The sequence below is a fragment of the Schistocerca serialis genome, chromosome 2 (assembly GCF_023864345.2).
Source record: "Schistocerca serialis cubense isolate TAMUIC-IGC-003099 chromosome 2, iqSchSeri2.2, whole genome shotgun sequence".
Taxonomy (NCBI): Eukaryota; Metazoa; Arthropoda; class Insecta; order Orthoptera; family Acrididae; genus Schistocerca; species Schistocerca serialis.
The window spans coordinates 181,144,405-181,157,624 of record NC_064639.1 but is presented as its reverse complement, the minus strand read 5'-3'; the positions used below and the strand labels follow the sequence as shown (position 1 = coordinate 181,157,624).

The following is a 13,220-nucleotide window of genomic DNA, read 5'->3' as shown; positions in this document are numbered from 1 at the left end:
ACATGGCCCAGATGTGGTAAGTCACGAGCAAAAAACACACATTTGTCCTTCCGCGAGCGAAGACCATTTTGGCTCAAGACCTGAAATAATGTTCTGAGATTGGCTAAATGTTCTTCTTCTGTCTTTCCGGAGATCACAATATCATCCAGATGGTTTGCTGCAGTAGGAACCGACGCACAAACAGTTTGTAGATATTGCTGAAACAAAGCAGGGGCGGATGCACACCCGAATGGCAGTCGTTTGAATCAGTACAAACCAAGATGCGTGTTAACCACTAAAACGCGCTGGGATTCTTCGTCCACCGGTATTTGCTAGTACAGTTTGTCAAAAAGATCTTCTGGGTGGGGTAAAGGAAAAGTTGCAATCACTAGTTGTGGATTCACTGTAGCTTTGAAGTCAACACAAAGTCTCAATTTTCCGGAAGGTTTTTGCAAAATTACTAACGGTGACGCCCAGAGAGAAGCCTGCGCACGTTCAATCACACCTTGTGATTCCAAATCATGTAATGTTCGTGTGACCTCATCACGCAATGCGTGGGGAACATTGCGCGCTCTGAAAAATTTCGGTTGCGCGTTGACTTTCAGTTCCAAATGTGCTTTATAGTTCTTAGCGCAACCAAGGCCCGGTGCAAAAATGTCTGCAAACTCTTCACATAGACGAGAAACACTGTCTGAAGGCACAATCTGGTTCACCGATAGGACCTGATTGACTATAGACAAGTTAAACAACTGAAATAAATCGAAACCAAACAAGTTCACTGCAGAAGAAGAATGCAGGACGTACAATGACACAAGTTTTGTTTGTCCCTTGTATGTTGCAAGAAGGCTGCACTGTCCTAACACAGGGATTGCTTGTCCTGAATAACTATTTAACTTAACATTTGCGGCATGCTACGGAGGTGTGCCCCGCTGTTTGTACGTGTCTTGATTGATCAAGGAAACTGCAGCTCCGGTATCGAGCTGGAATGGTATCACATCGCCATTAATGTCCAAGTCTACAAAAAGTTTACTGTCCTGCTGACGACAAGAGCGACTGTCTTGTGCAATATGAACTAACACTGGTACTGAATAACTTGCGACTTGACGGGATTTCCGGCAATGTCGACGCACACTATTTGTGGGACGAACACAGTCACTGTTAGAAAGAGTGGCACTGGGCGGAGTGGAATGAACTACATGAATTGCCATGGGCGAAGGTTCACGAGCCTGAGTATTCTTGGTTCGATTCCGATTCCGGCGCGAAGCAAGGGGCCTGGAATGGTTGTGAGTGTCTGATCTGAGCTTTTTCTGGCAAACACTTTGAACATGTCCCTTTTTATTACAGAAAAAGCAATTCTCACGCGAATGTCTAGTAGCACACTGCGGGCATGATTTTAGCACTGCATTTGCTTGCTTGCGTGAGACACGTGGCTGAGGTCTTGGCGGCTTTGGCGCGGCCGGGCGCGAGGACTGTTTACTGTTCCGTGCAGCTCGCCCGGCAGGCCGGTTAATGTGACACACGGCTGGTGAAATTTCAAATGATTCCCGAGCAAAGTCAAGTGTGTCCTGCCGATCCAATATGTCTATCACTTGTTGAAGGGAGGGATTGACTAGTTTCAAAATCTGTTTCCATATACGAACATCAGAAACATTCTGTGCAATTGCATCACATACCATAGTATCTGAATAAGGGAGTCCACATTGACACTCAAAAGCACAATCCCTAGTAAGGCCTTGCAAGGTTGCAACCCACTCTCTATTAGTCTGACCGTCCATACGTTTTGTACGAAAGAACGTATACCATTTGGCAACTGCATTGACTGATTCTTTGAAATATGCATCTAATGCAGACAAAATTTCTTCGTAGGACAGAGTTGCTACGTCACGTCGGGGAAACAATTTGACTATCACATGGTATGTGGACACGCCAATGCACGATAATAAGAAAGGGTGCCGCTCGTTACCTTGAATTCTGTAGGCGGCGAGATGGAATCCAAATTGGCGTGACCACTCCGTCCAGCTTTCCAGTGCCGCATCAAAAGGACAAAATGGTGGTGCAACTGCGTGGTGTGGCTGCGGTAGCGGTGGAGCGGTGGCTGCCGCATTGTTTTGCATTGCACACTGACCCTGGACGAGCTGTCCAAGGGCATCCAACAAGGCCTGCGTCTGCTGGTTCTGTAAGCGATAAAATTCGGACAGTACATCTGGAGATTGTGGCGAAGCCATGACACAAGTAAATCAGGGCAAATACGAACGCAAAATCCTCGTCGTCATATGTTGTGAATTGGCAGGAGCCAATTCACGGGGTTTGGAGGAAGCCGAAAGGCGCGCGTTTAAGCTCACGCAGGCTGGCGTGAGGTCTGGAACAGGTAAAGTAATTATACTAGCAAGAAAAGTACGTAGCTGCCGGAATACTTAACTTTTATTCATAATTGATGAACATCGGTCTGACGGTACATGCATCACAAGATAACTAGCAAATGATAATGGCGCCTTGCTAGGTCGTAGCAAATGACGTAGCTGAAGGCTATGCTAGTATTCTTTCCTGTTTGATCCAGTGGGGGGGGGAGAGGGGGGGGGGGGATTTCTTTAACCTAAAAACCCATATGTGCACACCACATGTTCTCCACTATGCTAGTTGCTGTGTCCTGCTTATAGTGCTTTTCTGGCCTATTAAAGGGGGTTTAACAATTCTCGACCCTATAGCAGAGGTTGGGAAATGTACTTTCAAGATTGTCACAGAATCATCAGAGTTCCTGGTTTAAGCCTTCCAGTCAGCTCTGCACCAGAAAACCGCACTCAGTTCTAGGAACAATTTAGTAAAACACTAGCTGTGCTTCCTCCCCATGTGTGAAGCTGACTGCCTTCAACATAAGCTGCTAGCTGCCTTTAGGAACCAAGGATGCCCTCTGAACCCAGGCTGTAGGCATTGTTTGTGCTGACATGAATCATGATTTGTAGCTGGGTGCACCCCGTATGCTCCATCATTACTGGTAGTCTCCACACCATGGACAGTGGCCTTCCTTCCCAACTTGCTTGTTATTTCCTTAAGGAGCTCCGTCATCTGCCTAACTTTGGAACTCCCGGTGAGAACCCCCTCTGTGTTTGACCCCAGACCCAACGGACATGGTGCCTTGTGCTGCCTCAGATGTACTTTCAGCAGTGGACAATACCACAGACCTATTTTTAAGGTGTAAGGGAGTAGCCATGTAGCCATACCTATTTACATATTTTCTTCTTCCGCCCAGAGATTCATGCCCTGCCAGTGTTCTCCATTCACCATCAGATGAGTGTTAATCGGCCAGGATGAGCGAATTGGAAAATGCTGCAACATCAGGGACCCAAGACGAAGCTCCTAGGTACCAGAGGTGCCAAAGAATTTGTCTCAAGGTGCCCTAATGCCACTGCAGCCCATAGCAGCATCCTGAAGCCTGTTGACCGTGGCTGCTTATGGACAATGGCCAATTCCCCCCCCCCCCCTCCCCCCAATCCCCCACCCATGTCTATTTACAACGGGCGCAGTCCCCATCCAGCTTCAATCAGTGTTCATCTATACCACAAGGAATATAACACTAATCCAGGCAGTCTTTGAATGCAATCTAAGTATTTCTGCTATGCTACTTCTGATTAATACTAAACTACAAAGTAAGCTTATGCAATACAAATGTACTAACATTTACACAAAACTTAATAGTGAGGTAGTGTACCATTCTAGGCAACCCAGTAAAATACACAGACAAAATTCACTTCTTTCAGAAGCACATGAGAACAAAAACTAACTAAAATCTCATTTACAAACACAAACTGCTGCTGCTCATGGCACACCCACTCATTTATTCAGTTGTGTTTGTGTAAAATAAAAGAAAGAACAACCCCATTCAAGAAAATGACTCATTTCAAGAAATTTAATGTGGCTCTAAGTCCAAGCAATAAAAAGACTATTGAAAAATTCACGAAGTTTATATTTGCAGGCCAGAAAAAAGTTAGAATAATTTTTTTAACTATACACATGTATTAATTTTTCTTTACATGACATCTGTTCACGTTTTTTGCACATTTTTCCCTTCATGATGTATGTTATGAAAACAAATGTCTGTCATTCAACCATAGAAGAAGTTCTCCATTGCAGTAATACGACTGTCATAATTGGAGATTGTTCTCATTAGATAAATTTGTTTTGAAGACTGATTTTTTTTTTCTGTTGACAATAGAAGAAGAAACCAGTGAGGGAGAAATTATTTAATTCAATGCAGAGCATGCATTCCACCAGAAGTACAACTGCATACTGAACCTCAGGAAAGCCTCAATAGATATTGGAAGGATGGAGTCACTCTGTGAGGTGTGCTTGGAGATTACAGTTGGTTGTGCTTTACCTGTAAAAGGCCCAGATATGTTTTCGAGCTCAATTCCAGTACACTGTTCTGATTTGCCACACACACAATCAAACTACTGGTTTCCATGTCTGTGATGCATGACAAGCATATGATTTCATGCTCTACTCTGCAGGAAAGGGCCACATTTGCTAAGAGATAGAGAGTGTGGTGTGTGTAAGACAGAAATAAGATTGCTTTCATCCCAGAGGAATGGAGTGAACATAGAGAGGTAGTTGAGGGATCTACAAATCTCAAGTGGTTATTATAAAAGTGTAATATCAAGAAAGAAAACTTTGTTTTAAGAAATGTAATACAGGGTTGAATGACTTGAAGGAAAATTTCAAAATGTGACCATATAGTTAGTTAGTTACATGTTCCATAGATCATTTGAACATTTCTTTTATTGAAATGATATGGAATGAGTTAGTTTACAAGATATGTGTATATGATTAGTGTTAATATTAATAAAAACATTATCATTTTATCCCTACTCACGCAACTACTAATGAAAACAATTTTTTAAAAGCTGGATACCAGTTTTTAAGTAGAAATTCATCAATGGAATAGAAGGGGTTGTGCAGGAGAAATGATTTTAAATTACATTTTAAACTTGCTTTGGTACCTGTCAACAGACATTTTATGTTATTTGGCAAATAATCAGAAATTTTTATTGCTGCATATTGAACTGTGAGCCACTGGCAGCGTTAACAATTTGTAATAAGTCATTTTTCCCCTCTAGTGTTGCAGGTATGTACATCACTGTTCCTCTCAAATTGTCATTGATTGTTTTTGACGAATTTCATTAGTGAAAATATGTATTATGATGGTGCAGTTAAAATGCCTAGCTCCTTGAAGAGATACCTACATGATGTCCATGGATGAACACCACAAATTATTCTTGCTGCTCGCTTTTGTGCAGTCAATACTTTCTTTCTAAGTAATGAGTTATCCCAAAAAATTATTCCATACAACATTACTTAGTGGAAATACACAAAATTTGTCAAGAGGCTGATACATTTGTTTCCAAAATTGGCAGTTGTACAAAGAGCAAAAATAGCTAAACTTAATAGTTTGAGAGGCTCAGTATCACACTTCTTCCATTCCAAGTTTTCATCAATATGTACATCTAAAAATTTGGAGCATTGTACTCAACTTACTGATTCCTGCTCATGTGCTACACCAATTGTTGGTATGAATCTATTTGTTTTCTGCATAAAGTTCCAATTTTACTTGTTGAATGTTAAGTGGAAGGTGATTTACGTATATAAGGAATAGGAGTGGATCCAAACATGAACTCTGTGGGAGTCCCTTTGTTACTTTACCCCAGTCACTAAAATTTTCTGTCTTTCTGACATTGAATTATTCAGCACAACCTTTTGCATTCCACTTGTCAAGTATGACTCAAACCAGCTGTGTGAAAAGCCATCATTTCCATAAAACTTGAGTTTTTCTAAGAAAGTATCATGATCCACACAACTGAAGGCTACGGAGAGATCACAAAAAATGCCAACTGGTGATATATTATTATTTAAGGCTAGTAGTACTTGATGTGTGAATGTATAAATAGATTCTTAGTTGAGCAACGTTTCTAGAATTTAAACTGTGATATGCTAAGTAAATTGTTTCCACTTAAATATGTGACTACTTTTGAGTACATTACTGTTTTGAATATTTTGGAGAAAGATGTCAGTAAGGAAACTGGATGATAATTGTCTTTACTTCGCATATCACAATTTGGGTTCCAGAAAGGTTGCTCAATTGAGAATCTATTTATACATTCACACATCAAATACTACTAGCCTTAAATAATAATATATCACAAGTTGGCATTTTTTGTGATCTCTCTATAGCTTTCAATTGTGTAGATCATGATACTTTCATACAAAAACTCAAGTTTTATGGAAATGATGGCTTGTCACCTTTCTTACAAAGTGGTTTAATAATTGCATATTTTAACCTTTCTGGAAAAATTCCCTGTGTCAGTGATGCATTGCATTTTCACCAAGGACATTACTTATTAAGGTGCAAAAACTTTTCAGAATTCTGTTTGAAATCCCATCAACCCTACAAGAGCTTTTGTTTTGTAGAATTCTTGTGATTGTACTAATTTCAATGAAGGATGTTGGTGGTACTTTTCTTGTTGCTTAAGTTTTGTGGAATGACATTTTTAATATATTCTCTTGCCTCTTCAACTGAACCATTTAATCTTGTATTTGCTGCTGCATTTAGAAAATGGTTGTTAAAAAGTACTTGCAGCTTGTGCATTATCAGTCTCTACATTGTCATTTACTGTAATTATTATTGGATCTTTTACACTGACTGGCTGTCTTATCTCACATTGGACAACATCCCGTATAGTTTTATTATATGAGTGATTTATTTCTCTCAGGACATGCATACTACTGGACATTGTAATGACTTTCCTTAAAATACTGCAGTATTTTTTGTAGTATGCTAGTAACATCAGATCTTGACTTACTCTGGCCTTTACATGAATTTTCCTCTTCCTCTTACATGAGGTTTTAATTCCCTGGGTTATTCATTGCTGACTTGTTTTTTTATTGGATCTTTTGGGTAATTTTTAAGAAAAGGAACTTTCAAATAATGTTACAAATTGACTATGGAATAAAATGAATGTGACATTAGCATCTCTTGCTACATCTACTTCATCCCATAACACCTCTTTTTGCTTACTCTTAAAACATTGTCTCTTGTTCTCATTGTAAGCCTATCTGCTTTATAGGAACTGCCTCCAGGTTGTAATGCACCATGCTGTTCGTTTCTATCAATTGTGCTTGGTGATCAGATAGTCCATTAGCAATTAGACACACACTAATTGTTGCAGCCTGAGCACTGTCTTTAAAAATGTTGTCAATCAGTGTCGTACTGTTTTACTGCAGAGGAGTTGGAAAAGTGACTATTGAAATTAGATCGAAACACACAAATAATAATTCTAGTTCATTTATCCTGTCCGTATCTTTTAAGATATCTACATTGAAATCTCAAAAAACTACCAACTTTTTCATCTTGTCTGACAGGCTGCTCAGTAATGCATCTAGGTTTCTTATAAGTAGCTGAAAGTTTCCTAGAGACAATCTGTAGACTGTTACATTTATCAGAGAAGTGTTCTGCAGTAACAGCTCACAAGTACCTGCTTCTAGGTTCTGGTAAACATGAAAACTATTTATTTCGATATTTTTGAATTTGTGTTCAACTTTCACTTATGTTGCTGCTCCTCCTTTTTCCATGTAACTCTCCACAAAAATTATTGAACTCTGTAATTGCTGGTATTTAATTTCTCCATCCCTGTGGCTACATGGCATTCAAAGAGGCACAGAACATCTATCCCTTCAGAATTTTTCACAGCTTCTAACTATAAAGTAAGCTCATCTATCTTTTTTTACAACCCTCTAATGTTCTGATGAAACAAATTAATTTCACATTTCTGGAAACTGTTGCACAGATTATGGTGTTAAACTTCTCAAATTTCTTTCAATACTCCCAATCTCTAACAAGACTCTAACCTAAAAGATGTGTCCCTTTGATACAAGTAATCACAGGGGTTTGTCTTGTGTGCTTGTGGCTTCTCTCACACACTCTGCAAGGTGTTCAACTAATCTTTCCTTCGCCCTCCTATTTAGGTGCAGGTCATGATTAGTGTATCCTCATTTACCAGTTGCAGCAACGGACATGGCACAGATATGAGACTTTTTTCCAGCCAAAAATAACTTGCTCAGCTCTTTGTTCACACAGCTCACAGCTGTGTTAACCCAGGGCTGATCATGTCACTGCAAAACTTCAACAAACCCACATTAGTGCGTGCTGTTCCTGCTTCAATTTTCTCCAGGTCACCTTTAATGCTATAGTCTAAGTTGCTAGTCAAGCTTTTTCCTGGTTCTCCAGCAATAGGTTGCTTATCCTTGCCATCAAAATCTCTACACAAGGTCCCTATGTTCTCTTTCACCTGGCAAGGCTTGGCTAGATTTCGTGACACTTGTTACCTGGTATTCTATGCCTAGCTTTTCCTGCAGCAGTTAGCCTATTCCTCTCCTGTGAATGCTCCCTAGAAGCAAGACTTCTTTCTACATGACTTTTCTACCGAACTAGCCTTAAAGTCGTTGCTACAAGTCTACTGTACTGTATGTATTAAGCTCAAACACTGGTTGAAGCACTTCACCTATTTCAGGTAACAAGTTAAACTGATTGCTAACCAGAATTTGAAATGTGATTTCTTAGGTTTTCTCCTTTTGCTATTACTTGTCGTCTTTTCTCAACTCCAATTGTCTTTTACCTCTTTCAGCCTATTTAATTCAAAATATGCCATTTGTGATTCTGCCTGGATGGCACAAATCTTTTTTTCCCTTTTCCACAATTTCAGGGGGAGCAGATACCAATACCAAGTTCCCAAGTGCACCTGAAGACAGTAGAATGACTTGGATAGATTACTAAATAAAAATTTGATGTAAGAATTAACACAACTAAGATGAGCAATGAAGATTTGTGGAAAGGCAATTAGTGATTTGCTGTATGTTAGATATCAATATTCCAGAGGTTGTCAAAGATCCAAGTATGAAAGATTATTAGCAAGTTAGATGTAGTAGGTATATTGAGTGGAAAGTATTGGGATGAACTAGCAAGAAATGCAGAACTCCATCAAGCTGAAAAAAAAGTTGAAAAAGAAAGAGAAAAATCTTTCATCAGCTTCGCTGCTTAAACTTCAATCTGTAGGGCTTGATAATATTGCAGTCCAGCACCCCCAACCCCCCATCCCACCTCCCAAAAAGCTTTCCCCATCTCCTCCAGCCACTCTTCTTTGCTGCAGCGCAACATCTTTCATCTTTCTGCGAACATCAAAAGTACTCAAACTGGTGACAGAGTGCCCTGAAGCGATGTACAAGGTGTGTCTGTAGGACTAGTCATTATTCAGGGATATGGCAGGAACAATCATTGAAAGCAAAAAAAAAAAAAAAAATACATTAAACATAGGCAGTAAAATGCATACCTTAAAAGCTAATAGAACTTCTTAAATAGAAGAGTTTCACAGTAGCAGTGATGAACATGTGCTCATAGCTCATAAGTTATGCGCTTTAGTAGAGTCCATGTTTACTAGACTTTTCTGCTTCAAATGATCGTTCCTATTGTATTCCTGAATATTGACCAGTGCTCCTGTGACATCCTGTATAATGTTCCTCAGTTGAGAAAAGGTGTAAGAAACTAATGGCACTACATATGTTAACAGGGCACATAGAAAAGATGTCTTACACTCATACATGTGAAGTTCTAGCTGTAGTTATTAAATGAAGAAAAATTCATGCATCAAATATCTGTTCTGTATTATCACATTGAGTTTTCACAAGTTAATGGTATTTCTGTAGACATCATCCATGACTGATCATAAACATTTACAGATTAATTCAGTTCTTCATAAAACAATTATTACTCAATCTCCAAAAAGATGATTAGTGCTCTGGGTACACGACCTTAAACCACAACAGCTGACCACGGCCTGCTCAAAACTCATGCTTGAAAATCCTCTTGATTGACCAAATAACACAGTAGCCAACCACCATCCTGTTTCAGTTTACATAACCTGGTACTTTCCATCTTTCAGCCAATCCCAGTTACTGAACGAGGTGGGACAGTGGTTAGCACACTGGACACACGTTTGGGAGGACAACAGTTTGAAACCACTTATGGCCATCCTAATTTAGATTTTCCGTGAATTCCCTAAATCGCTTCAGGCAAATGCCGGGATGATTCCTTTGAAAGGGCATGGCTGATTTTCTTCCCCATCCTTTGCTAATCCGATGGAACCCATGACCTCACTGTTTGATCCCCTGCCCCAAAACCAACCAACCATCCCAGTTCTAAAATCAGATTACAAAATAAATACAAACTAATACATTTGAAAAAAATTTTAAGAAATCAAATTAACCTATCTTTATACTGACCTGATGGACGGGAGGAAATAGTATATTTCTGGGGTACCAAAAACTGGCTAATTTACAAATATCATGTTCCCCCATGTACGTGGCTCACATTTACATCTGTTTACTTGCTTATTTAATGATCAAGTATTTAGTTCTTCACTGACATTTACACACAACAAATTAGAATGTCATGAAGTTATTTATCAAGGAAAGATTTTGAATGTATCAAAAGTTACTTTAGATATTAAACTGAAATTCGTTCTGTCATAAACTATTATCATTACAAAAGGCTATACAAAGTTTAGTAATAATCAGTGTTTAATAATTCATAGTGATATACATAATAAGTGATATCTGTTATTTTCTGATGCACAACTTGGTTTGATGAGCTGGCTGATTCATGCGTAACACACATCACTTTCAGTGTTCGAAAGCCTTCTCTAGGACTATGAGTCATTTCGTGTGGTAAAACACCTTCTGTTAGATTCCCAGTATATTGCTAAGTTTTATCTTGTCTTCAGAATTCTGTTAGAATTATGCTGGCACAATTGTAACACTTCCCAGGGTAATAATGTACCTTTGCTTTGCTAGGTGGAGGGAAGTCAGAGTGTTTTCATTGCTTGTCCCAGTCTTTTCTTTCTGATTATTAGTGATGAAGCCAGCATTCCAGCTTCATGGCTGCATCAGTAGCACACGAAAAATTCTTTTTGCTGATATTTTTACAGCAGTTTAGCATGCTATACTGATCCTAGAGTAAAGGCAACCACTCTTGCTTTTGTTGGATGATTTATGTTAAGGATTACACCATAACTCAAACTAACCTGAATAATTTGTTTCATTTTGTGGTGACCATTTTGAAATATCATTTTCCGCTATTGTGTGGTCTCATGTACAGAAAAATTTTTTACTTACACATCTTCCAAGTAGCATAGATGCTGTCCTGTTTATGCCATGAATGACTGTTTTATCTTTTGCATTTCATAATTGTATTTACTAATACAAATTTATTTTTACATTTCTGAATTGGTGTTGCTATCTGCTGTTGTCTAACTATGCTCCATTTCTGTTCACTTGTTAATTCTCTGTTAATCTTCTGCATCACCCATTTTTTTAAATTTTTTTAACTTCCCAGTATTTTGTTGCACAGGTTCATTTCTTTCATTAGTTATTTCCCTAGTCAGCATGGCATAAAGATCCACATGGTAACCTCTTTTTGTAGATGTGTGGAAAACTAGTCTGCATGTTGCATTAAAAAAAACTTTTATTGTTGATCACATTTCCAGGTGATGAGAATAATTGAAAATATTCGACCAGATAGACAAACAGTTATGTTCAGTGCTACTTTTCCTCGACAAATGGAAGCATTGGCACGAAGAATACTCACAAAACCTGTTGAAGTTCAGGTATGTAAGACTGAGAGATCTTTGTAGCCCATTTTCAGAAATGTGTTGGCAGTTTTGTTGAGTATTTAAGTTTTGCTATTTGTTTCAGGTTGGTGGCCGCAGTATAGTGTGTCGTGATGTTGAACAGCATGTGGTGATTTTGGATGAAGAACAAAAATTCCTCAAACTGTTGGAATTACTTGGGCATTACCAAGGACAGGGCAGTGTCATTGTTTTTGTTGATAAGCAAGAAAATGCTGATGCTTTATTAAAAGATCTGATGAAGGCATCATACAACTGTATGTCATTGCATGGTGGAATTGACCAGTTTGATCGAGACTCAACTATTGTGGATTTCAAAGCAGGAAAAGTCAAACTGCTTGTAGCAACGTCAGTGGCTGCCAGAGGACTTGATGTCAAACATCTCATTCTTGTTGTTAATTATGATTGTCCAAATCATTATGAAGATTACGTACATCGTTGTGGACGAACAGGCAGGCAAGTTGATTAATTCAACATACAGTATTTGACATTTACTGAAAAGATTTGTCTTAAATTGTAGGCAGTAAATCAAAATTCTATTGTATTTACATTTTATAACATAAAGGTGGGCATTTTCGCACTTAGAGCAGGTTGTATAAAATTTGCTTACTGGAGATTAATTTTGACCTTAGTACAGGAAATGGACCCAGTTCACAAAATTGCTATATTGTGCAACACCGAACTTGGATCAAATAAAAAAGATTAAGTTTTGATCTAAATTAGCAGGAAACATGTTTTGCCACACTGCTAAGTCAAATATTGATGTGATTACCAAACTTTGACTGTAGATATTAATTGTACAGCATACACCTGCAATATTTATTATTGAAATTTTTGTATTGCAAAGGTGGAATAAAATAAGCAGAATATGGTTCGTGCTTCAGATTTTTCCACAGTTGAAACTGATTGATAGCTGCAAATCTTCCTAGGCCAGTATCCTACAGCATAAAATGTTAAAAGTTAATTGCAGTATGCAAATTGGCTTTATCCATAGCGTGATGCAACTGATTTGACTTCAAAGTCATACTGTTGTATTCTGTGACATCATGTTAGGCTGTAAGTAGAATGCTGAGCATGATGCAGATATCTTCATATTGTAGATCGTTGGCCACAGATTAGACAGCTTTCTTTGTGGATGGAAGTTTCTACATTTCACAGCTTTTAAAGCCATTTTTATTCTGTGTTTACAAAACTATTGGTGCTGAGAACAGGAGAGGTACATGACTACTTATTGACTGTAAAAGATGTTACTATTGACTGACCTACATGCACTTACGATTTCACATAAAAAACACAGCTACTGCTATCATAGCATCTTATACGCAATGTGGGCATTCAGTAGTTAAATCATCATCCTCCTGTGAACTGTAACGTTCACCCTTCAGGTCAGGGTCAGTGGGCGTCTGTGTTGAACAGATAAGGTGGTGATGTCACAAGTATTGGAGACCAACCTCCATGAGCTGGTGAGAGTTCCAGTCTTATGCCCAAAGGCATCAGTGAAGTAGTAACATTTTA

The 13,220-nt window shown here is 38.7% G+C and overlaps 1 protein-coding gene across 1 annotated transcript in view; it reads left to right on the top strand.

The window, feature by feature from the left end:
• LOC126456887 (probable ATP-dependent RNA helicase DDX46) overlaps window positions 1-13,220 on the top strand; it is a 169,110-nt gene that overhangs the window by 126,690 nt on the left and 29,200 nt on the right. Inside the window, exons 13-14 of the mRNA XM_050092717.1 lie at window positions 11,565-11,684; window positions 11,773-12,161. Coding sequence (XP_049948674.1) covers window positions 11,565-11,684; window positions 11,773-12,161 — 509 coding nt within the window. The remainder of the gene's footprint in view (window positions 1-11,564; window positions 11,685-11,772; window positions 12,162-13,220) is intronic.